The following is a 26,169-nucleotide window of genomic DNA, read 5'->3' as shown; positions in this document are numbered from 1 at the left end:
AAAGTATCAGCAGATTGACCACCAATCAGGGCTGCACTGGGTTCTATAAATTTAAAAAAGATGTGGGGAACTCAGAGTAGAGACCACAATCCTGGAGCAAAATGACAATACTGCTATTTTGGTACTTGTTTTGTATCACACTGAACAGTTTTTTATTTAAAAATTGTTCAGCATTCTTAAACCTTTTCTTTAAAAATCAGTGAAACAAGATACTGAATATTTCTAAGCACAAAATTTATAAATTATAAAGATCAGGTAAAACATAAATTATAGAATTTATATATCATTCTAAATGTTTATATCTAAATATCTATACATCTATATCTAGCTATAGTATGGAGGTTCCTTAGAAAACTAAAAATAGAGATATCATATGATCTAGCAATCCCACTCCTCAGCATATATCCAGAGAAAAACAATTTGAAAAGACACATGGACCCCAATGTTCATTACAGCACTATTACAATAGCCAGGACATGGAAGCAACCTCAATGTCCATCAACAGAGGAATGGATAAAGAAGATGTGGTACATATACAATGGAATATTACTCAGTCATAAAAAGGAATGAAACTGGGTTATCTGTAGAGACATGGATGGACCTAGAGACTGTCATACAGAGTGAAGTCAGAAAGAGAAAAACAAATATCGTATATTAATCCATACATGTGGAATCTGATAAAATTGGTATAGACGATCTTATTTACAAAGCAGAAACAGTGACACAGAAGAAGAGAACAAACATATGGATACCAAGGGGGAAGTGTGGGGGGATGAATTGGGAGATTGGGATTGACATATATATACTATTGATACTATGTATAAAACAGATAACTAATGAGAACCTACTGTACAGCATAGGGAACTCTACTCAGTGTTCTGTCGTGACCTAAATGAGAAAGAAATCCAAAAAAGAGGGTATATATGTATACATATAGCTGATCCACTTTGCTGTACAGTATAAACTAACACAACATTGTAAAGCAACTATACTACAATAAAACATATAAACAAATAAAAATTAAATATAAATTTTAAGAATAGAATAAAAATAAATTATTCTAAAAAATAAAATGCTAAAAATTTTATTTGATTTTTGTGTGATTTTAAAAAACAGAGTACCTCATTAATGTGAGTAAATTTTCATGCAGATTTTTCCAGTTGCTTGTTCTGATGCAGTATACTCAGATAAATAGTGGGGGAGATAAAAATAAGTTTACTCCATATCTTATTGATAATTTTGAAAAAAAATTTGAACAACTTTTTGTTTTCCAGCAAAGACTACAATCTGTATTGATATTGAAATGTTAATTTTTTTCCCAAAGAAAACTCTTCCTATTGTATCATCATGTATAAATTAACTGTATTGATTTAAATACTTTTATATTTATATTCATTTCTTTGAAAATCACTGAAATAGACACTAAGATAGTCTTACATTGGAAACTTCATTTTGTTGTCATTCTCCTCTGTCTCTAGAGATACTTGAAATCTGAACAGATGCATCTTTGTCCCCAGATTTTCAATTCATTATTAACTCTCTGGGTAGAGGAGAGATTGGTTAAACAAATAATTCCATAGTAAATAGATTAACTGGATCATTAATCTTAATCAAGATCTAATGCTCTAGATTACAAACTGGCCAGTGCATGGATAGCCCCAGAGCTGATGTCTCCAGCAGCTATTATTAGCTCTGAGGCTTCCTTCAACTTCAGGCCCCCTACTTGCCCTTGCCCAGTGCTGTGGCATCCTTACAGCTTCTGCCTGTGTTACAGCTCAGATGCTGGTAACTTCTACATTTTCAGCATTTATTTAGCACTTTCTTCCCCGCCCCCCACCCCCAGTAGAGCTTCCAATCACACCTGTAGGCAGCTACTAGGCAACAACCTAATTATAATTATATTTCCCTTCCCAACCAAGCAGAAGGGATGGCCTTACTGGGCTTAACTCTTCTTACCCAAAGGAGAGATACACCAGCTTCAGATAGCTGCCCATTCTTCCACTCTCACAGTTTTTCTGGTTGGAAGGGTAAGGAAGAGAGGTGAAGATGAAAGAGAGGGGAGATGTTGAAGGAACTTAGTTTAAAGAGCTGCCAGAGGCTTATGGCAAAGAATCAAAGCCTAAAGAGGTGTTTAGCAGGGCTAGCACAATGTCAAGAAGTGAATAACACTAAGCTAGCAGATGTTAGAAATAAAGGAGTTTTATCCACAAAAATACTAGTATTTCAGCATTTTTTTCCTTTTTTTCTTTTTAATTGAAGTATAGTTGATTTACACTGTTGTGTTAGTTTCAGGTGTACAGCAAAGTGATTCAGATATATACATACATATATATATATATATATATATATATATATATATATATATATATATATATTCTTTTTCAGATTCTTTTCCATTACAGGTTATTACAAGGTACTGAATACAGCTCCCTGTGCTCTACAGCAGGGCCTTGTTGTTTACCTGTTTTATGTAGCGTAGTCTATATTTGCTAACCCACACTCCTAACTTATCCACCCCCCACTGCCCCCACCTCCCACCCCACGGTCTTCTTTGGTAACCGTAAGTTTGTTTTCTATGTCGGTGAGTCTTTCTGTTTTGGAAATAAGTTCACTTGTATCATTCTTTTAGATTCCACATGTAAGTGATATGGTATTTATCTTTCCCTGTCTGACTTACTTCACTTAGTGTGACAATCTCTAGGTCCATCCGTGTTACTGCAAATTGTGTTATTTAATTCTTTTTTATTGTTGAGTAATATTCCACATCCTCTTTATCCATTCATCTGCTGATGGACATTTAGGTTGCTTCCATGTCTTAGCTATTGTAAATAGTGCTGCTATGAACGTTGGGGTACACGTATCTTTTTTTTTTTCTGATTCTAGTAAAACAGCTTTACCGTGTTGCGCTAGTTTCTGCTGTACAATGCAGTGAATCAGCTCTATGTGTACCTATATCCCCTCCCTCTCCCCCTTCAGTTTCCACTTTTTCCAGATATATGCTCAAGAGTCAGATTGCCGGATCATATGGTAACTTTATTTTTACTTTTTTTCCCTTGGGTTAGTATGTAGTACCTTTTATTAAAACTAATTTGCCTTTCCTAATTATATTTTCCTTGAGCTAATATCATTTTCATAGTTAAAAAAAAGTGGTTCAAGGAGTTTAAGACTACACAATTACCTTTGTACAACTGAAAAAGTAGATAATTCTTATATGAATAATCAAGACCAAGTATTCTAAAATTATTTTCCATTGAATAAAACAAAATACTGAATCCAAGGTATTTTTAAAATGCTTTTAAAGAAAAGAGCGGGGCTTCCCTGGTGGCGCAGTGGTTGAGAGTCCGCCTGCCAACGCAGGGGACGTGGGTTCGTGCCCCGGTCCGGGAAGATCCTACATGCCGCGGAGCGGCTGGGCCCGTGAGCCATGGCCGCTAGGCCTGCATGTCCAGAGCCTGTGCTCTGCAACAGGAGAGACCACAACAGCGAGAGGCCCGCATACCACAAAAAAAAAAAAAAGAAAAGAAAAGAGTGATATTTTTCATTTTATAATATATCTACTTAATAATCATTTTTTCTATATGCAACTAATGAGGCCTCACAATTTGAATTACTTTCTTAGAAATTCTATATCAATTAGCTTAAAATAAGTCCAGATTAGGTACTAATGAATGATTATTTATAAAAACAATATTAAGACTGATAACCAAGTTAACATTTAGTAATACAGGAAAAACCTTAAATAATGACCCTTAAAAAAGTGTCAATTTCTTGAATAAAGAAAAATCCATAATGCCAACTTCACTCAGTATGTGAAATGTGCTTAGTTATGATTAAAGTCTAAGAATCAATGCTCACGTTAACATATTAATTTCTCTAGATTTGTATTTTCTTCTATTTGCAGTCTCTATCATCCTGTATAGCCAAAAAGATATAAAGAGAAATTTTGTAAAAATTACTACATTAACCAGAATAATAAAACTTAGGTAACTTTTCTAGCATACAGTTAAAAATAATGAGAAACAAAATTTTCCTGGATAAATATTATTATAAATGTTAAAAGCAATGTACAATAGCAATATACTGAATCTGGTGGGAAAGAAGTTACAGACCTTTTCTATCCTACATCACCTCTATCAAGAATAGCTCTACAGGGACTTCCCTGGTGGTGCAGTGGTTAAGACTCCACACTCCCAATGCAGGGGGCCCAGGTTCGATCCCTGGTGGGGCAACTAGATTCCCGCATGCATGCTGCAACTAAGAGTCCACATGCCACAACTAAGGAGACTGCATGCTGCAACTAAGGAGCCTGCGTGCTGCAACTAAGGAACCCACATGCCACAACTAAGGAGCCGGAAAGCCGCAACTAAGACTCAGTGTAACCAAAATAAATAAATAGTTCTACAAATGAATATCATATCTAAAAGACAAAGTGTATAAGAAAAAGTGACAAAATAACAATGCCTTAGGTCTGAACAAGTCAAAACTCCTACACCAGAATCAAATGCACCAATCATTACTTACTCAGACATTCTTTCAAAGCCAAAGCCTGAACATTAGCTAACTGTTTCTCTCTCTGTATAAGTTGCTCCCCAGAGAAATTTGGAAGTGACAAGAGGTCAAGAGGAAAGCCTGAAAAACAGAAAAAAGTCAGTATTAAAGATGATTTGTAACAAAAATTAATATTCAGTCCTCAAGAAATGTTATAACATAATTAAAAGTCAATTACTCATCTTTCTTGACCTTGCATATTTCAAAGTAAGTAATAATAACTGAGCAGCAGAAAATAAGTGTACTAAATTATTCTGCATTTTAAACTTTGACCTGCTTCTTAAATTGAGAGAATTTAGGTAGCAGAATAGAATTCCTTCCACCACCTTTTCTTCTACCTGCTTGGCTATTGAAACTCTTACACAAAACACAGACAGAGTATGGGAGCTGGTCTCCAAAGATGGCCTCCCAGTGAATCACACTTCCTGCCACTCATTTGCCGCACAGTCCTTCCACAGTGAATCTAGGTTGGCCTCACGTAACTAATAAGGTGTGGAAAAAGTGACAATGAATGGCTAGGTCACAGGAAGCCTTATAGCTTCTTAGAACAACTGCTCTAAGAGCAATTAGCAACCATAGACGGAATCAGACTCCCCAGAGACCATGTTGTGAGGAAGCCCATGTTGGCCAGGAGGACAGGACACGTGAAGAGGAAGTCAGCTTGCATCTGTTCCAGCCATCCTAACCCAGGCACCACACATGTGGGTAAAGAGCCATCTTACACACCAAGCCCTGTTAAGTCTTCAAAATGACTGAAGCCCCAGCTGTGTGTGACTGCAGTCATATGTGGATCTTCAAAACAGAAACATCCAGCTGAGCCCAGTCAACCTACAGGACTATGAGACATTATAGTAAATCATCATTATTAAGCTGCATTTGGGGTAGTTTGTCATACAGTGATAGGTAACCAAAGCGTGGAGCTTGGAGAGAAAAATAAAAAGATGGGCAATAAAATAGAACGATATGCTTGAGAGAAAGTAAGTGAAAATAAGAAATAAATTCTAGAAAAATAATACGTGTTTAAAGTGGAAAACACTAAAAATTTTCCTATTTGGAATTGAAGGCTGACCTACTAAATTTTACTAAGTATAATGTATAAGGGATTAATTCTCTGCCCTCTAAACTGTCCAAATATGTTATAAAATATTTAAAATAAAAGTAAATTTACTGAAAGTGAAATGGAGTTTGGAGACAATAAGTTCATTAAAAGTTAAGTATGTACACAAAGAAATGTAAAAATGTTTTGTTTTCCACCTAAAGTTAGCACTTACTCAGTTTGGTTTCTTCTGTCTTTGCTTTCATCTTTCCATGGATTAAACTGAGTGCAAATGAGCCATTGATTTGGTTGGCTGAGTGAATCAATGTGGCTTTACACTTTCTGTTGCCATTACCTTGTAACAAGAGATAATAGCTAGAACTCTCTCCTTTCACTTCAACATCCGGAACTAAACAAAAACAATTATTTTGTTAAGTATGTGAAAATTCAGCAGGCAACATGGCAGAATCATACATTTGATCCATAGGATATAATGACACGTCTATGCTATTTCAAAACAAGGTGTGACCCAATACATTTGGGGCAGTAGTTGTTCATTTAACTGAGGAACCTGTTAAAGCAGAGAATCATAACAAAAATGATACTCACAAAGCATATACATTTTACTTTAAATTAATGTAAAGTAAAATTTACATATATATTTTACTTTAAATTAAAACTATGTGTACTCATTCATTAACTTTTGATGTGGCTCATTAGCATTCCATTATGTCTTTCCTATATATCCACACCCGTAATGTATCAACTACTATTTCCAGCTTCTCTTTCTTTAAAGTGGAATAAACTGACGCCTGCAAGCACACACAGCTCAACTGGTGGGAGCAGAAGTGTACAGATATACTCAAGGGTAGCTTTTTGGTCCCTGCAGTGTGCATCCGTAATGTATTTTACAGGAGGATTGGGGAGCATTCATTAATCTGGCTTGACAGTCATGTGAAGGTCAGTTAAGACAGTCTAGTGCATTTTAAAAACAAATCAAGTGAGGGTTATAGTGAAGGTTGAGGAAAAACTGTGAAGCCTTTGAGACTAAAAATAGAAGTAGAATCCCTTTTGTTGAAGATGGTGAATTGGACATTAAGCATTTATTTTCATTATCTCCTGAAATTCCATGAAATGAGAATAAGTTTAAAAATAGCATAAAACTACAAGAACCAATATCTGAGAGAAGAGACAATAGCAACTAAACCTTGAAAGCAGGAAAGCAGATGAACAATTGGTAACAGACCTCAGACTCTCAACTGTTAAGGAAGCTGAGAAAAACAACAGGGAAAGCTTGGAAGCAACAAAATTTATAATATAACCCCTGACGAAAGACTCTGGGATGGCACTGCAAACAAAATGAAGGTGAAATAGGAAAATAGGTTGAAAGTCTATCTGAGAAGCAGTTTGGCTCCTGACCCCTTCTTATTCTTTTCAGGTAAATGACTGTCCTCTCCACAGCCCAGAAGACTAGTGGTTATTCTCTGGAGAAAGTAAAACAAAATGCCTCTGGCCTGGGAGATATAAGACAGAGCTTAGGGTTGGAGTTGAATATCACTGCATTAAGTGAATGTTTGTACAGTGAATATTGAGGCCCTTTACCTTTCTTCACCTACATAACTTCCACCATTTTGGAAGCCAGATAGCAGAATTGAGCCTTCTTTTAGAAATACGGTCAGTACTAGGGGAAGGACCAAAGAATTCCAACCTTGGGATTGCCTAATGTCTCAGTGAGATCACCCTAAAATGAAGATCAAAGTCAACAAGCTCCAAACATGCACTCAAATTTTCCAATCAGCTTTCTCATACTCCCTCTTAAATATGAACAGGCAGCCAAACATTATGGGACATCAGGGAAAGTCTCTAGTATGAAAACCACATGACAAAGCAAGCAAACAGAAACAAAGTGACTTGTAGGGAAGCAAAGAATATACAGTAAAAAGAAATCATAAAACAAAAGCAAACAACAAACAAATCAGGCACTAAAATCCTCAGAGAAGAGACTATATTGCATCCATTAAATAAGAACAGGAAATTGTAAGAAAAGAACATTAAATAAGAAAGAGCTCATGGAAATTAAGAAAGCAGAAATATATATTTCAACTAAAAGGTTAGCACATAAAGTTGAGTGAATCTATCAGAAAGTAGAGTAAAAAGTCAAAGAAATGGAAAATAGGAAGAGAGACCCACACAAACCAGGAGGAATAACATTCAAACAGGAATATTAGAAGAGAGAACATAAAAAAATGGAGGGAAGGAAATTATCAATAAAATAATTATAAGAACATTTTTCCTGGGAATACCCTGGCAGTCCAGGGGTTAGGACTCGGCACTTTCACTGCTGGGGGCCAGGGTTCAATCCCTGGTCGGGGAACTAAGATTCTGCAAGCTGTGCAGCACAGCCAAAAATAATAATAATAATTTTTTTCCCAATAAAAAGACAAGCTTCCAGGCATGCTAGAATAAAATAGACATACCAAAAATAAAAATAGACCCACCAAGGTGCATCACCATGAAAATTCAGAAGACTAAGTACAACAAGTATATTCTACAAAATACCAGAGAAAACTTAGGTTTCTTATTTAAAAAATGAAAAATGAGAATAGCACAAGACTTCTAGGTAACCACACTAAAAGCTAGAAAACAATGGGACAATTGGGAACAATGGGAACAATGCCTTCAAAATTCCACTGGAAAAATATTCTCCAACCTAGAATGCTATATTAAAATGAGACGGTAGAATGAAAACTTTTCTAGGCATAGAGGGTCTCAAAAATTCCCCTCCTATGCACCTTCCCTCCTATGCACCTTTTCTCAGGGTGATTTTAGAGAATGTGCTCCACCAAAATGGGAAAATGAAAAAAACAGGAAGATTAAAGGATCCCAGGAACCAACAAAGAAAGGCAAACAAAATTTCTATGATGAAAAGAGTCTTAGATCCAAAAGCTATGGAACAAATCTGGAAAGTAAAACCAACCAGTCTAGATTAGGCAGGTCATAAAGATCCAGAAGAGATTTCTTACATATACATGATTGATAGGATAGTTAATATGCTTTAATGTACTGAAAGGAGTTTCACAACTAGAGGAAGGCTTTGTGATTGAATTTTTTAAAAAAATCATTAACTCTAGGTAAAACAAAATATTGTACAGGAAAGAAAAATAAAATATAGTACATGGCTCAACTGTGAATAGTGATTACATCATCATAATAATTAAAACAATAAGCATTAATCTAAAATTACTATATGATCATTCTGGGAGGACTGAGAAGAAAATGAGAAATGAGGAAGAATGTAAAGGAAATGAAAAGAATGTCAGTGTGTAGTAAGGGCAAAGAGTGAAAAAGGATTCATACTTCTCAGTGTGGGAACTTACTATGAAGCTACAGTAATCAAGACAGGGAGGCACTGGTATAAGGACAGACATACAGATTAATAGAATAGAACTGAGAGTCCAGAAATATGTCCTCACATTTACAGTCAAATGGTTTTCAATAAAGGTGCCAAGACAATTTGATGGAGAAAGAACAGTCTTTTCAAAACTGGTTTTGGAATAACTGGACATCCATATGCAAAAGAATGAAGTTGGACCCTTACCCCCTACCTCCCAATATATTAAAAAAATCATTCAAAATGGATCATAGATGTAAATGTAAGAGGTAAAACTTCAAAATTCTTGGAAGAAAACAGACAAAGGCATAAGTCTTCATGACCCTAGATTAGGCAATCATCTATTAAATGAGACCCGAAGTACAAGCAACAACAACAAAAAAAAGAAATAGAAAATTGGATTTCATGAAAATTAAGCATCTTTGTGCTTCAAAGCACATCATCAAGAGAATGAAAAGTCAATCCACTATGGACTTTGGGTGATAAGTGTGTCAATGTAGGCTCATCAATTGTAACAAATGTACCACTCTGATGTGTGAGGTTGATAAGGGGGGAGGTTATATGTGTGTGGGGACATGGTCTATATGGAAATTCTCTGTACTCTCCACTCAGTTTTGCTGTGCACCTAAAACTGCTCTAAAAAAATTAAGTTTATTAATTAAAAAAAAAGTATCCATATGACAAGGCTGCTGTTAGGATTAAATGTGAGACGCTGCATGGAAAGTGCTTAGATCACTGCCTAAAGTATTCTAATTGCTCAATAGTAGCAATTAAAAAAAAGTCAACCCATGAAAGAAGGGAAAGTTTTTGTAAATCACGTATTTTATAAGGGATTTGTATCTAGAATATATAAATAACTCCTACAACTCATAACAAAGAGACAAATAACTCAAAAAGTGGGTAAAGAATCTGAATAGACATTCCTTCATAGAATATACAAATGGCCAATAAGTATACGGAAAGAGTGGAAAGATTCTTAACATCATTGGCCGATATGGTCACGTACATTCAGACCACAAAGAGATACCACTTCACATCCCTTGGATGACTATAATCAAAAATACAGACAATAACAGGTGTTGGTGAGGATGTACAGAAACTGGAACCCTTGTAAATTGCTGCTGGGAATATAAAATGGTACTGCCACTTTAGAAAACATTTAGGCAATTCTTCAAGAAGTTTAACATATAGTTAATATACAACCCCCAAATCCCATTCCTAGGTTTATATCCAAAATAATTTTAAGCATATGTTCACACAAAAATATATACACAAGTATTTAGAGCAGCATTATTTATAATAGCACAAAACTGTCAAACACTTCAACTGATGTGTGAATAAATAAAATGTGATATATCCAAATGACTCAAATATTATTCAGCAACAGATAGGCATGAACTACTATACAACATGGATGAACCCTGAAAACATTATCTTATCCTTGAAAGAAGGCAGTCATTAAAGACGACACACTGTACGACTACGCTTAGATGAAGTGTCCAGGCAATCTACACAGACAGAAATAGATTAGTGCTGTCTATGGGCTGGGAAGAGGAGCAGGTGACGGGAATCAGGAGTACCTGCTAATGGGTGTGAGGCTGCTTTTTGGGGAGAAGAAAATGTCCTCAAATTGATTGTGGTGATGGTTGCACACTCGTAATCCATCCTATAATAGACTAAAAACCATGCAATTGTATTTTAAATGGTTCAATTGTATGGTGTGTGAATTATAACTCAATAAAGCTGAGGTTTTTAAATTTATAATGATTTTAGGAATGTAAGGTTCTGCTCACAAAAAAAGTTCTTAGCGTTTTGAGATATATACATAATATATATGTGTGTGTTTATATACAGTATATATATAGTGTGTGTGTACATATATATATATATACATATATATGCTAAGAAAAAATCTACTGTAACTTTATTACAAGTTTCTTTCACAGATATGAACATACTGTGGGTTAAAGACTATCCTCCCAAAAAACCATGAAGTACAAAAAAATGTTTGCAGTTAGCTAGCAATAGAGACAGTAATCCTGTTCTTAAACATCAGTCTTAGAAAAGGAATTTAAATAAAAGTTATCAGAAAGGAACAACACTGTTACCAGTTGTATTTGAAACTAAGGTTTGTCAAGAGTTACAGTGACCTTAATTCATTTACCAATTTAGCACCTTGCCAATTCAAGTTATATGCCTCTTCAATCCATGACATTCTTTCCACATTTATTTCAAATCCTGTCACCCAATGAAGGTACTGTAAAGCACTTTAATCACTGAAGCCTGTAGTTATAACAATGTTATTTTCCTCAAGAGAAAAATGTTTATTTTAAAAAATCCCCTAACCATAATGACCATGCAGTCATTTAAAAAACTTTGTTCCAGATTTGGCAGGTGTTAACTGAAGACTCATCAGATAACTTTTACGTAAATACCACAGAGACTAACAGATTTACAACTAGCATAGTTATTCAATTCCCATAGCTCTTCCTAAATAAGGGAAAATGATTACAACAAAACATTTCTATTTTCATCTGTTATTTTTACACTATCAACTTATAAGAGATTGATTGGCTTGCATGCCCCCTCTCCCACTAAAAAACATCCATTTTGGATCTACTATATAGGTAAAATGGGAGAAGCAGAAATTCTAAGTGTCCTTTAGTTGTATCAAATTTTACGAATAACATAAACTATAATGAAGAGATGTACCACTGTTAGTTTCATTAGCAAACAAAATTCTAGTATAATAAAAATCAAGTCATATTTTATATCAATAAGTTTCTCAGTGGTTCTTAAAAGCTAGTAACACCCTTTCTTTTCTTGCACTGTTGGTGGGAATGTAAATTAATACAGCCACTATGGAGAACAGTATGAAGGTTCCCTAAAAAACTAAAAATAGAACTACCATACCACCTAGAAAATACCACTACTGGGCATATACCCTGAGAAAACCATAATTCAAAAAGAGACATGTACCACAATGTTCACTGCAGCACTATTTACAATAGCCAGGACATGGAAGCAACCTAAGTGTCCACCAACAGATGAATGGATAAAGAATATTCCGTTGTATATATGTGGCACAGGCCACATATATACAACGGAATATTACTCAGCCATAAAAAGAAACGAAATTGAGTTATTTGTAGTGAGGTGGATGGACAAAGAGTCTGTCATACAGAGTGAAGTAAGTCAGAAAGAGAAAAACAAATACCATATGCTAATGCATATATATGGAATTTAAAAAAATGGTTCTGATGAACCTAGGGGCAGGACAGGAATAAAGACGCAGATGCAGAGAATGGATGTGAGGACATGGGGAGGAAGAGGGGTAAGCTGGGACAAAGTGAGAGAGTGGCATGGACTTATATACACTACCAAATGTAAAATAGATAGCTAGTGGGAAGCAGCCGCATAGCATAGGGATATCAGCTAGGTGCTTTGTGACCACCTAGAGGGGTGAGATAGGGAGGGTGGGAGGGAGGCTCAAGAGGGAGGGGATACAGGGATATACGTATATGTACAGCTGATACACTTTGTTATAAAGCAGAAACTAACACAACATTGTAAAGCAATTATACACCAATAAAGATGTTAAAAAATAAAATAAAAAAATAAACAGTTCAACAATATAAAACAAAATCATATTAATGTACAGAGGAAATAATATTCCATATTATAAAATGAAAAATATCCCAGGATGATTAGGGGAACAGGATATTCTAGTTAAGTGAATAGTCTAAATTATTGATGAGCATTATATATATATTTCTTATGAAGCGACTAAATAATATACCCAATTATTTTGATAATTATGCCAAAAATTAAACAATAAAATAAAATCTAGCCTTCAATGTAGGCATTTTAGGAAGCTATACACTTTCCAACAGTTACATCACTGTAAATTCTAGACTCAACTTTTGAAATGGTCCTTAGGTCAGCTAGGGAATCACAAGAAAAAAATGTTAATTACTTTACATTGATAAAGCAATTCCAAAAAATGTATTGCCTAGCTTGATCCCCCACCTTATTCATCAGACTAAGCTTTGAACAATTTATCATAAATTTAAAAATAAATCGTAAACTGCCACTGAGACTCTCCAAGAAAATGCCCTGGGGCTCAATTTTAGAAAGAATTTAACATGGTTTAAGAAATAATAGTATTGTGGAATAGGTGTTGGAAGCCTCCTACTGAGACGATTCCAAAAATATAGAAGGATTTATAGACTCCACTATGACTATTTCAACCAAATAAATAACATTAGGATCATAAACTGTATACATTTCCTCTTAGTTGTAACACAGTAAAATACACAATATGAAAGCTACAGTGAATAAAGAAGTTATTCAGAAGATATTTCAAGATTTTACTCACCATCATGAACAAGAATGATCCTTTATTGTTCCACAGACATAGAAAGGATTTAAGATAGGAAAGAATAACAAAAAGCTATTGCAGAGTTTACAAAGTGTTTACCTTCATTACCAATAGTGTCTAACAAGTTTGCAAGATATACTAAACAAGTATATTATCCTCATTTTCTAGCCAAGGAATTAAAGGTCTAAAGTAGTTATTCTTAAACCTTTTTCTGCCTCAAAGCATCTGAAGGACTTTCAGAAACAGTGGCTCTAGCCTAGAGTTGAAGAGAGCATGCCTAGTGCAGAGGGTCTCAATACTGGATGCACATTTGAAACACTTGGGTGTTTTTACAAACTACTGATGCCCTGATCCTCCCCAGAGATTTGCATTTAATTGTTTTCAGGTAGGGCCCAGCTTGACTTTTTCTTTTTTGATAACTGCCAAGGTTATTCTAATGTGAGCTGGTATTAAGAATTACTGAACTAGGGTAGAAACAAAACTCTGCATTTAGGTCTAAGAGCCTTCAGGTGATTCTTGCCAAAAACAAAAATAAAAAACATAAAAAGTTTTAATGAGGTATAATTTACATACACATGTCAGAGTTTAAGTTTGATTAGTTTAAGGAAATTATACAATTGTTTATCCATGATTATAATTCAGTCTCGAAAGCTTCCATTATCTCTTTGTAGTCAATCTCCTTTCCTGCTCATGGCCTCAGGCATCTATTGATCTGCTTTCTGGTCCTTCTGACTTTTTTAGAAATCTCATATAAGTAAAATTACGTACTAGTCTTTTAAGCCTGACTTTATAAACTTAGTAATATTTAGGTATACTCAAAACGTTTCATGTCTTTTTACTGCTGAGAAGGATTCCATTATATGGAAAAAACAAACCATGTTCATCTGTTCACCAGTTGATGGATATCTGCATAGTTTCCAATTCTTAGTTATTATGAATATTGCTTTTATAAACAGCTGCTTGCAAGCATGTGTGAACATATGCTCTCATTTCTCCTGGATAAATACCTAGGAATGGAAGAACTGAGCTGCACTTAAGTGTAAGTTTAACGGCCTGACTGTTTTCCACAGTAGCTGTACCGTTTTACATCCCCACCAACGTGTGAGACTTGCAGTTTCTCCGCATCCTCATCAAAATATGATAGTCACTGTTTTTAATAATATCCATTCTAGACAGTTATTATAGAATCACATTGTGGTTTTAATTTTCATTTCCCAAAAGATTAATGATGTTGAGTATCTTTCATGTGCTTTTTTAGCTCTTCATGTATCTTTAGAGAAATGTGTATTCAAGTCTCTTACCCACTTATTAATTGCAATTTCTCCTTACTACTGAGTTGTAAGAATTTTTTTTATATTCCTGTCCATTGTAAGACATATGATTGAAACTATTTTCTCTTAGTAGCCTTTAAAAATTTTTTCTTAACAGAGTTCTTCAAAAAGGAGATTTTTTTTAACATCTTTATTGGAGTATAATTGCTTTACAATGGTGTGTTAGTTTCTGCTGTATAACAAAGTGAATCAGCTATACGTATACATATATTCCCATATCCCCTTCCTCTTGTGTCTCCCTCCCACCCTCCCTATCCCACCCCTCTAGGTGGTCACAAAGCACTGAGCTGATCTCCCTGTGCTATGCGGCTGCTTCCCACTAGCTATCTATTTTGCATTTGGTAGTTTATGTATGTCAGTGCAACTCTCTCACTGCATCCCATCTTACACTTCCCCCTCCCCATGTCCTCAAGTCCATTCTCTACGTCTGAGTCTTTATTCCTGCCCTGCCCCTAGGTTCATCAAAACCATTTTTTTCTTTAGATTTCGAAATGGAGGTATTTTTCAATTTTGGTGAATTTATAGTTTTTTTTTTTCTTTTTACAGATCATCCTTTTGGTATATATGTTTTTTTATAGAGGTTTTGTAGTTTTAGTGCTTACATTTGGGTATATGACTCATTTTGAGTTAATTTTTATGTAAGATAAAAGTTTAAAAATTACATATTTTATATACATATATATGTAATTTTTGAGTTTTTACATACAGACATCCAATTATTCCAGTACTGTGTTAAAAGGACTATCCTTTTCCCATTGGCCTCTTTGTCTCTATTCTGTTCCACTGATATATGTGTATTCTCCAACACCACACTGTCTTGACTAATATGGCTTCATAGCAAGTTGTGAATCAGGCAGTGTAAGTTCTCAAAAGTTGTTCTTCCTTTTCAAAATTGTTTTGGCCATTCTAGATCCTTTGCAATTTCATGTAAATCTAGTATCCGTTTGTCAATTTCTATGAAAAGTCCTCCTGAATTTTGTTAGAGATTAGATTGAATCTATAGGTCAGTTTGGAGAGAAGGACCATCTTAATAATACTGAGTTTTCTAATCTATGAACATGGTATATTTCTCCATTTACTTATATCTTCTTTAACTACTCTCAGTAATGTTTTGTAGTTTTCAGTGTACAGGTTTTGCACTTCTTGTTAGATATAGTCTTCAGTATTTTATTCATTGGTTTCTGGTCTAATTTCCTTCCTTCTACTTCACTCGGATTTAGTCTTCTAGCTTCTTGAGGTTGATGTTTAAATTACTGATTTTAGATCTTTCTTCCATTCTAAGATAAGCATTTAGAATACTCTTAGTACTGTATTAGCTGCTTTCCACAAATTTGATATGTTTCTATTTTCATTCAGTTAAAACTATGTTTTTAATTTCACCTATGTGCTATTTAGAAGTGTGTTTAAAATTTAGTTTCCAAGTATTTAAAGTAGTTCTCAGATTTCTTTCTGTTGTTTATTTCTAATTTAATTCCACTGTAACTGGAGAACATACTGTGTATTGTATCTATTCTTTTAAATTTATTGAGCCTCGTTTAATGGCCCGACAGATATATGGTCTATCCTGAAGAATGTTCCATATGTGCTTGAAGAGAACCAGTATGTTGTTGAGTGGTGTGTTTAATAAAAGTTAATACAGTAAAGTTGGCTGATTGTTTTCACTACTGAATTCCTAGCACCTAGAATAATGCCCTGAACACAACGGGCACACGATAAATATAAATATTTGCTGACTGAAAGAATACTTTGACTCTGCCACTGAAATCTCTTTCAAAATCTTTAAGTCCTTTACCTTTCCTCAAGATCAAAATTATTTATAAATCAGTTACACTGAGTCATTTTAACCTGAGTTTCAGCTCACTATTTTGAAACACTTCGATCACACTGACTTGAGTATGAAGAAGGCACATGCTTCCTCAATTCAAAACGCTTCATTAGTCCTTGCTAATAATTTTTTTTTTGCCGAGTACCTTTAAAATGTTTCCTTTCAAAAGAATTCCAATTTTTAAAAGAATGAGGCAACAATAGAACTCAGGATTATGAAATGATCATGGATGACCGGTAGAAAGACTTGAGTGGAAATTCTGATTTCACCCTGTGACCTTAGAGAAATTTGTTGATTTCTCTGTACCTTAGCTTTTTCATTTATTATATAAAATTAGGCAATGATCAACATCCAATTTTTTGACAATTTCATAAAACATCTCTGTGAACATATGGTGAGCCAGGCTCTTTTCATTATACAACTGGCTTTTCAATATAGTTTTAAATATAGAAGCCTTTCTTCAGAAATGTAATAAGGTTTAGTTAATTGCATTTGTTCATATAGTTCTTTTACGTTTTTCCCAGTACCATAATACTTTCTGGGTATTTCACTGAAAAATACTTTTAAAAATCATTCTTTTGCTACTCTTAATTTAAGCATATTTCAAATTGGGCATTGTTCTTCTATTTTAGGTCAAACCATAAGAATTGCTGATATTTTAACAATTTCTGATACACAAAGAGAGTAATACCATATGGTTCAAACTAATACGTATGTCCTATGTATAATATATCGATACATCCCTTTATTTCATCAAGGGATGATACATTAAACCTAAGCAACTGATAAAAACTGGAGCATAAATTTTGGTTCACATTGCAGTATATTCAAAGTCTTTCTTTACTTTTCCAGACAGCGGTTATTACTAACTGGAAATACACTATATATTTCACTTATTATTTTACAAATGTTTTTGAGTACCTATTAAGTGTCAGGCATTGTTCCAGGCACTGAGAATAAAGCAATGAATAAAAGTAAAAAAACTTCACTTTGCCTCTTCTCACTTCTAGTGAGAGAAACGGACACACATTTAGTATATTAGATGGTAATAAGCACTAAGGAGAAAAAATTGAGCTGGGAAGATGGAGATGATGTCAGGAAGAGAGTCCATTTGCAATTTTAGATGGGATGGCAAAAATTAGGTCCTGAATGAGAAAATGACTTTGGAGTAAAGGTTTTCCAAAACTGAGAGACCCAGCCATATGTCTATCTGGGGTAAGAACTAAACCTGTTACCTCCACTACCATGTAAGCTCCCCAAGAGCAAGTTCTTTGTTCAGTTTACTGCTGGTCCAGCAGGTAAAACAGTGCCTAGTATACTGTAGGTGCTCAATAAAAAGATCTGTTGAAAAACTGAGTATTTCATGCATATACAAACAAATACTTATAAATGCTTACTTCACACATCTGAGCTGTTATTTGTACCACAAATGGTAGCATAATAACATTTGCACACCTTGTTTTACTTATGTAATATCTCTTAGGGATTGTTTCAGCTCCTCCTCAGTGCCTCTCTTCTATGTTACAGTATAAATTCTAGAAGAGGAGGAGCCAAGTCTGTCTTGCTCAGCAGCAACCCCCAGATTGCAGTACCATACCTGATTCATAGTATCTACAAAGCATGAATAGAAACGTGACCGACTGAATGCATGAATAACAACATCATAAAGGTGTAAAACCAGGGAATAGTTTTAGGAAACAGTACAAAGTTTAGTCTGGAGGATAGGGGACAAGGAAGGCAACAGAAAAGAACAGTTGGGCATGATTCAGTAGGTTATGGGGAAACAGAGTTTTGATTTAGGAGGCTGATAGTTAATACCTTATTTTGTAGTGAGAGAGGCTATTAGTAGTGGCACTATGAATGGGATATGACGTTTTCCTATGTAAGAGGCATCAAAACTGACACCAGCTAAAACTTGGCTACTCTTTACAAAAGAAGTTCTGTCAATGGGATAAATAATTTCCCCTACAGAAAGGGTTATGGGTAAAATAGAACTTAATAATCAACGGTTCAATTTGATTGTTTCTACTTCTGAGATAAAAAAAAAAAAAAGATTGTAAAGTGTCAGCTTGATCAGCCCTTAATGATATAGCCTAATCAACAACTTGGCTTCTTAGATGGTCATGTGATATATGTCTAATTATTATTCAGAAGTTACTAATACTAATCCCCAAATTTTAAGAGGTGATAATTTAAAAAAATCAAATCAAGCCTCATGATAAGGTATTTTCTTAAAGTTGCAATGAAAGTCATGAAAAAAAAAAAACTAAGAGTAAATTCTAAATCAATAAATTATCTTAGAAAAAGTTACAAGAGGAAAAATAAAGGGTTGTCCAGAATACACTCAAGTTTAGTTAAGAGATGTTAATAAGTTGTAAACCTGTGTAATATTGAGAAATGGATATTATCCCGTGATTTCATGTAGTATAGTGAAACTGACTCTACTGCCACCCAGTGAGTCTACTTCTGATTTTGTTTTAGCATCTGCCAAAATCACCAGGTATACACTTATTCCCTGTGAGCTGAGAAGGATTAAAGCTACATTTCTTCACGAATTAGTAGGGTGCAATAAACTACATTAACTATGTCTCTTCCTCCAAGAAGCCTTCCTGAATTCTTAAGGCAATGTTAGGTCATACACTCCGAAAGTATCCTCCACTTCACTTTCACCCTGCTGGCTAAAGAGATTTATAATGATTTTTCAAAGTGCCTTCTTCACTTGACTATAAACTTTACAAAGAAAAGGACCATGCCTCTAATTCCTCAAGTGTAAGAACCCAGTTTGACTTCCCTTTATTTACCACACTTTGTACTATACTCTATATTATGCAATAAATGGAATTTTGATATTGATGTTAATGATTATAACTCTTTAGGGTCTTCCAACTAACATTTACTAAACCATTTTCTAACTCTTCCTCCACTTTACCTTAAATTCAGGTATTTCTAAAGGTCCTATCCTTGGTTCTCTTCTTTAGCCATGTTGTCTATATGTTTTTTTCCCAACCACTCCTGTTTCCACTATCACCTTTATACACCCGCGGTGGACTTTTACATTGGGGGCTTCCCAGTATTCAGACCCTTGTATAGTCACCTCCCTCTTGAATCTGGCCCATTCTTGTGAGTAGCTTGAAATAAGAATACAGCAGAAGTGACCCTTGGCCAGTTTTGGGAATAAGCCTTAAAAAGTCCTTGTCACCTCAATTTTCCTACATTTTGGAATCTTGAGTAGCCATGTAAAAAATTCCAGCTAACCTGCTCCAGAGATTACAAGAAAAAAGCATGCGGCAAGGAAAAGGCGTTGAGACTCCATGGAGAGAGAAAGACAGCTGTGCCTGCATCCCATCTGAGCCCATCCTCCAAACAATCCACAAGTTCAGCACAGCCACATATCAGTGACCACTGGTAAGACTGGCAGAAGAACTGCCCAGCTGAATCTAGCTCAAACACAGAAGTATGAGCAAATAAAGTGTTTGTTCTTTTAAGCCACTTAGTTTTAGGGTGATTTGTTGTAAAATAGATAAACAAAAGAGCCGGTAAACTAAAAATCTAAATCTCCTGCCCTGAGCACTCTCTAGAGATATACATCTAAACTTCAAACACTAACTTTAAATTTCCACATAGATATTATCTACATTTCAAATTCAACACTTGTTAAAATGAATTTTAGTATCTCACCTATTTCCTATAAAGTACTGTGTAAACCGCTGATTTTAAAATTGTATTCCTCAGGATTCTAAGGTTCTAGAGTATTTCTAGAGATTACAATCTGGGTAGATATGTTTCAATTCCAGTTCTTAGTCCCATCATATCACGGGTCACAAAAACTAAGTATAAGCTCAGAATTAAACTAAACAAATCATTGTCCAATTAAAACAGAAAACACTGAAACAAAATACGAAGGAACACACTTTAGCTATGTGACTTTGGACAAGTAACTAACATTTTGACCTGCAATTACTTAATGAAGTATGAGAGATTGGATTTAAATAATCTGATTTTATAATAGAAATTAATGACATCGTGAATGTAATAGATTATTAGAGAGGCAACACAGTGCAGGGGTTAAGAGCAGAGTGCCTGGGTTCAAATCCTTGGAGATGTTAGAGCTATTACTTGGCAGAATCTTGGTTCACATCCTGTTTCTGCCAGTTAATAGCTCTGTAACTTCTCCAAGTCCCAATTTCCTCATCTGTTAAATGTTTATAAGGTTATTTTAAGTTTATAAGGTTATTATAAAAATTAAATGAATCAAGATTTCTAAAGTACTTAAAATCCTGCGTAGCATATAAAAAGCTGTTAAACAAATTCTACAGAAAATTGTAATCACGAGTTTGTTTTTTTAATATACCATATAATAAATTAACCTATTTCCATAAATTTTATTCCAGAAATGTCTCTAAGAAACCCATGCTTAATATAATTAACTATCTAATTAACCAAAATTTCTGCCTTTAGAACACTGATATTTTATGAATGAATAACGTATATACTTTCTGTTGCAGTAGGTTGTTAGATAGAAAAAACATCTTAAAATGATATGGGTCCTCTTAATCAGTAATAATATATTTTCTCATAAAGAAATGTTATCTCCATTTCAAAGTTGATAAGTACATTATTTATGTTGCACTATTAAAACTTAAAAATGTACTACTTACCACTGATTGTCTTAGGCTTTCTAGCTATATATTCCTTCCATTTTCTTGAACTGAGCTGGCTGGGAGGAGGAATAAGTATGCTACTAATGGTACATGGCAATACAAAAAGAGCACCAACCTGGATAAAACAGAACATATTTTTAGTGACTGCACAATGAAATCAACTCTAAAATAGCGTCATCTGACAATTTTCCACTCATATTTCACCTACATAACATGTATTTAGTCACATTCTTTCCCAAGAATTCCACTATAAAAACTAAAAAAAGAAAAAAACAAGAAGACTGCCCTACCTCCACCAAAAAAAAAAAAAAAAAGCCAGAAAACAGAGAAAGGATTCAAAGTTACAGGTATCGGTTTTCCTTCCACTGAGTCATATATCTCTGAAAACCTTATTCACAGTGTTTAAGTTTAGGTTGTGGGTATAATTTCTTCGTATATCTGCAAATCAGTGAGAGGTCACGAACTCTATCCTCAAAAGATTTTGTCATACCAAGCCATAATTTTATAAACTTTTGACTGGACGGATTATTGGTCTGGCTTCAAAATTAGAATCTAAAGGCAATTTCAAAACTTTTGTTGCTAGATATCAGAAATTTAATGCTAATAGGTATAAAATTTAGAGAAACCATGAATCATATGTCAGAAACCATACAGCAGCTTCTAACTGATTTATGAGCAAGCTCAACTTATTCAACTTTGTATTCCCAGTGCTGGGCACACAGATGTTTATTAAATATTTGTCCCCCAAAACCCACCATAATATATTTAGGTAAATTGTCAGTTTGATTAAGCACTGAATAAAACAAACTGCAACCTTGAAAGCTGAATTTTGCCTGTTATTTTAGAAATGTAAGCTACAAAATCAGCACATCCCAATAAATACATTTCTTTTTTTACTTTTGGGGAAATTTAGGCAAGGCATTTGCTATCGATCTCAAATCTAATGCAAAATCACTTTTAACTGTCCTATGTAGATAGAAGGGTTACATGAGATATGTGACACAAAGTTAATTAATACTTTTAGTTGCTATTTATTATTTTTACTTACGTATTCTTAACTAACGAATATGAAAATAAGTCTATCGGGAGGTAAAACAAGGAAGGTAAAATTAAATATGCTTATTTTTCTTGATTATTATAGCCATAACCTTTTTATTTTAAGTCAAATGTATTTTACATAGTCAAGCATTAGACATTAAAAATAAAAATATTTAGGAATGGAAAATAATCATTAACTATAAAAGATATATATTTAATTTCCTAAACACTAAGTCTTAGTTCTTCTTTCTTGCATAAGTAAGACTTCTTAGACCAGAATGCATAACAAAACTGTCTGGCCCAAAGGGTGACAAAGCTGTAATGTGAGTATGCCAGATCAGGGCCCAATTATAGCTTAACAATTATAAAACTGTTACAATTATAGTTACAGCTTAACAATGTGAAGATACTAAATGCAGTTCATTGCATAATTTATAGCCTGACATAAATGTGTCCTGACCCATCAGCAAAGGAAGTGACCACATTTCTGAGACAGCTTATTTTTGATTAAACATTTGCTACAAATATGAAAATAAACTTTTCTAAACCCCATAAGCTATAATTCCCTACAAAATAAATTTATGTCAGTAGTTTACACTACATTCACAACAAACTTGGATTCTGATAACTTGTTCTCACTCATACACTAATCATTAGATATACTTTGAGAGGCTTGAGGATGATCCTTTTATGTTAACATTCTATTCCAAAATGTAACAGCCAAATAACATTTCAAACCCAAGTTTCAAAACTTTGATTCAATCTTTTCAGTAGGCAAACCCCCAAACAAGCAGGCACTATGGCAATCATGTTTTTAGCCTTATAAATTCTCCTCTTTAATAAAAATATCCCCTGTCTATATGATTAATAGACATCATGATTCCCTAACAAACTTATCTTGCCTTTTCTAATCTAATAAAATAAGTTTTCCTCTAAAAGGCATTTATTTTTATTCTGAGGCTAATCAAACATCTTTTTTAAGCTCAAAAGTTGACTTAGGATCACATAAAGCACTAGAATTTAAGCACTTTGACAGCTTCCCAAGGAGGGACCTTGTCCACTTTATTCTCTCCAGTACCTGCAACAAGCAACTGGCAGGCAGTCCAAAAAAAAAAAAGTTGAATAAATAAATGAAAACCATGTTATAAAGCACTGGGATTATTTCAAGGAATGACCATGGAATTCAATTTTTTTTTTCAAAAATGTAAAAGACTAACTATGACACAGTGTAATAGGGCAGTGAACTGCTTCACATTTAGATTTAGCCAAATTACATAATGTATATTTCTAAAAGTTATCCCTTTGCTGAATTAAAGTAGGAACATATATTTAAAGTTCCATTTATTTGTCCCCGACTGATAAAGTGTAGTCCAATATTTCATAGTCATTGTCCAAGAAGCAATAAAAATGACAATCTAATACAACAAATTTAAAATAAAACAACTGAAAATACTATATTAATAGATATCAATAGTTTAGCTTTCTTCTAGGATTAGAGTTGCCTATCTTCAATATCGAGAAGGATTAAGAATTATTTTATACCCGAGTTAAATTATAGGCATATGTCTGATTTTGACTTGAAACATTACCTATAAAACTAATTCCTAAAAATTTCATCATGACTTCAAAATATCTAGAGGATATCTAGTGCTTTATAAATTTCAGGAAAATGTTTCACTTAAGTGTGTCTATCATTTGGGCCACATAAACTTCAAAGACAAGAATTAGATAGAAACCATCATTTATATCATACTGTACAGTTTATAAAATATGTTCCAATTTGGTTTTCATTGCAACTTTTTGAAATAGGCAAAACAGGAATGATTATTTCCAGTTCACAATTTAAAAAGCTATAAACCAGTGAGTGGCAGAGCTAGGACTTAAATCAAAGTTTTCTAAAGTACATGTTCTTTTACTTGAGACTTTCTACTATATCATGTTCCCTCCCTCCCTTATTTGATAATATAGGTGAGATGATTAATGATAAATGATATTCTCATTTCCTGGATAGGGTTACATAGTGAACTATTTAGCTACTTGGTTTAAAATATGAACAGAGTTGTTTGTTTGTTTGTTTTTATTCTTAGTGCTTTTTTTTTAAACTATACCACTTCACAAGACTTCTGTGTGCAAATTTCTGTAGAGATGTATGATCTTATTAACCTGTTTAAAGTACGCCCTCCACCCTACTACCCTATCTCAGCCTGCTCATTTTCTTCATAGCTCTTATTTTCTATTTTTCCTACCAAAATGTAAGTTCCATGAGGGCAGAGTCTTAATCTGTACAATCCATCATTGGAGCCCTAATATCTAATATACTGCATAAAGTAGAACTAATGTTGAATAAACAAAAAAGGAAATTTTAAATTTCAAAATGTAGCACATTGGGTTCTTCAGAGGTGAAAAAACAGGCTAACATTATCTTCAGACTGTTCCTTTAAAGGTCATTTCATCAAATAAATACTCTGATACACTGTTTAAAAACTATTAATTTCATGGAAAAATGAGGCTGGAAGTCAAAATTTTAAGTTATTATATAGCCAAGCATCTTAAGGCCAAAATCATATTTCCTTTACTACATCAATTTTCTAAGGGAACTATAACCAAGATTTGATTAATAGTGCCATGGGGAAACCATAATTATAACAATCATTTTTCTCCCTGCAGGACTATTTGATAATAGAGTACTTGTTGTTAAAATAATAAGAAAATGTTATGTAAATATTGCCAATGAACATTTTGTGCATTAAAAATTGTTTTCATAGAAACAAGGTAGTTGAGCAAATAACCAGAAAAAAAATTTTAATTTTTCCTATTGAAAACTGTACTTGACTTTATATGATTCCACTTAAAATTCTTTATGTTGTAGTTTAAAATTTTTTTAAATATACCAATTCTACCATATCTTTATATGTTTTATATATAAACTAATGAAATAGCTGAATATCTTCTAAACATCACCAAAATTAAAAAAGAAGAACTGAAAACTTACAAATGATAATTTAGTGAAGCTTTAGACATTTTTCTCACCTCCACCTACCCATCCTACCATGAAAAAGATAATGCAAGCATATACATATCTTGCCACAGAACTGAAATCAGATGTGAAAGGGGTAGGTTAACAATAATCTAATGTGTTCTAAAAGCAATTAGCAGTCATGAAGCTTATTTTTGAAAATCTCTTCTAAAAAAAAAAAACATCCCTTCATGTCTGCAGAAGACTTTGGGGTTATTATGAAAAGTCCAAAGTATCTTAACATGAATTAGGACCAAAACCTTATGTTAAGTTAAAGAAACCAAATCATCACACAGAAACAGATTTTAAAAAATACATTCCCTTTTCTCATACATCTGTAAATGTTAAGTTAAAAACACAACAAAAACAAAAACAAAAAACACCCTCTATACCTTGCCACACAGGGAAGAAATCTGCTCCAACAGCAACCTGGAATTCTGTTTGGTATTGTTTTTTGTCAGTCCTCTGCACTTAGGAGTTAAAGAAATGATGAAATGGTAATTGTCAAATAATTCAACTCCCTAAAATAAGTTTGATTCTCCAATTCACAAGATGCTTAAATTCACTGATCAAAAATTTTAACTGTGGGAACTCAAAATTACTCTTTTCCAAGGACAATTATTTTTCTGATTCTGAAAATACATCAAGAAATAGTGATAGTATAAATAGCATTACTCTAAACTATTAGAACCAGAGATTTGTACAAACTGGAGCTTCTGAATAAAAATTCAAGAACACTGTACTAGTGTTTCATTTCTGGCCAACAACAAATTCTTTTTATATAAAACATTGTTCTTAGGTCTGTTCCTAAAACTTCTTAGATATATTTTCTTTAAAAAGAGTCTAAAATATGTTGAATATTTACAGATATATGTGATAGCATTCTTATTTACTTAAGTATTTAAAAAGATACAGTGGACTGGCACTTGTATCTATCCTGCC

The 26,169-nt window shown here is 33.8% G+C and overlaps 1 protein-coding gene across 2 annotated transcripts in view; it reads right to left on the bottom strand.

The window, feature by feature from the left end:
- Window positions 1–26,169, bottom strand: part of MTBP (MDM2 binding protein) — a 70,224-nt gene that overhangs the window by 30,252 nt on the left and 13,803 nt on the right. For both annotated transcript variants that reach the window (XM_081258578.1, XM_081258579.1), the window contains exons 10-13: window positions 25,620–25,692; window positions 21,171–21,288; window positions 5,820–5,993; window positions 4,522–4,629 (exon numbers count right to left, since the gene is read on the bottom strand). In XM_081258578.1, the coding sequence (XP_081114704.1) occupies window positions 4,522–4,629; window positions 5,820–5,993; window positions 21,171–21,288; window positions 25,620–25,692 (473 nt within the window). The remainder of the gene's footprint in view (window positions 1–4,521; window positions 4,630–5,819; window positions 5,994–21,170; window positions 21,289–25,619; window positions 25,693–26,169) is intronic.

This window comes from Mesoplodon bidens (genome assembly GCF_964165515.1).
Source record: "Mesoplodon bidens genome assembly, chromosome: 16".
Lineage (NCBI taxonomy): Eukaryota > Metazoa > Chordata > Mammalia > Artiodactyla > Ziphiidae > Mesoplodon > Mesoplodon bidens.
The sequence above is the reverse complement of the archived record's forward strand: the minus strand, read 5'-3'. Positions and strand labels throughout refer to the sequence as shown.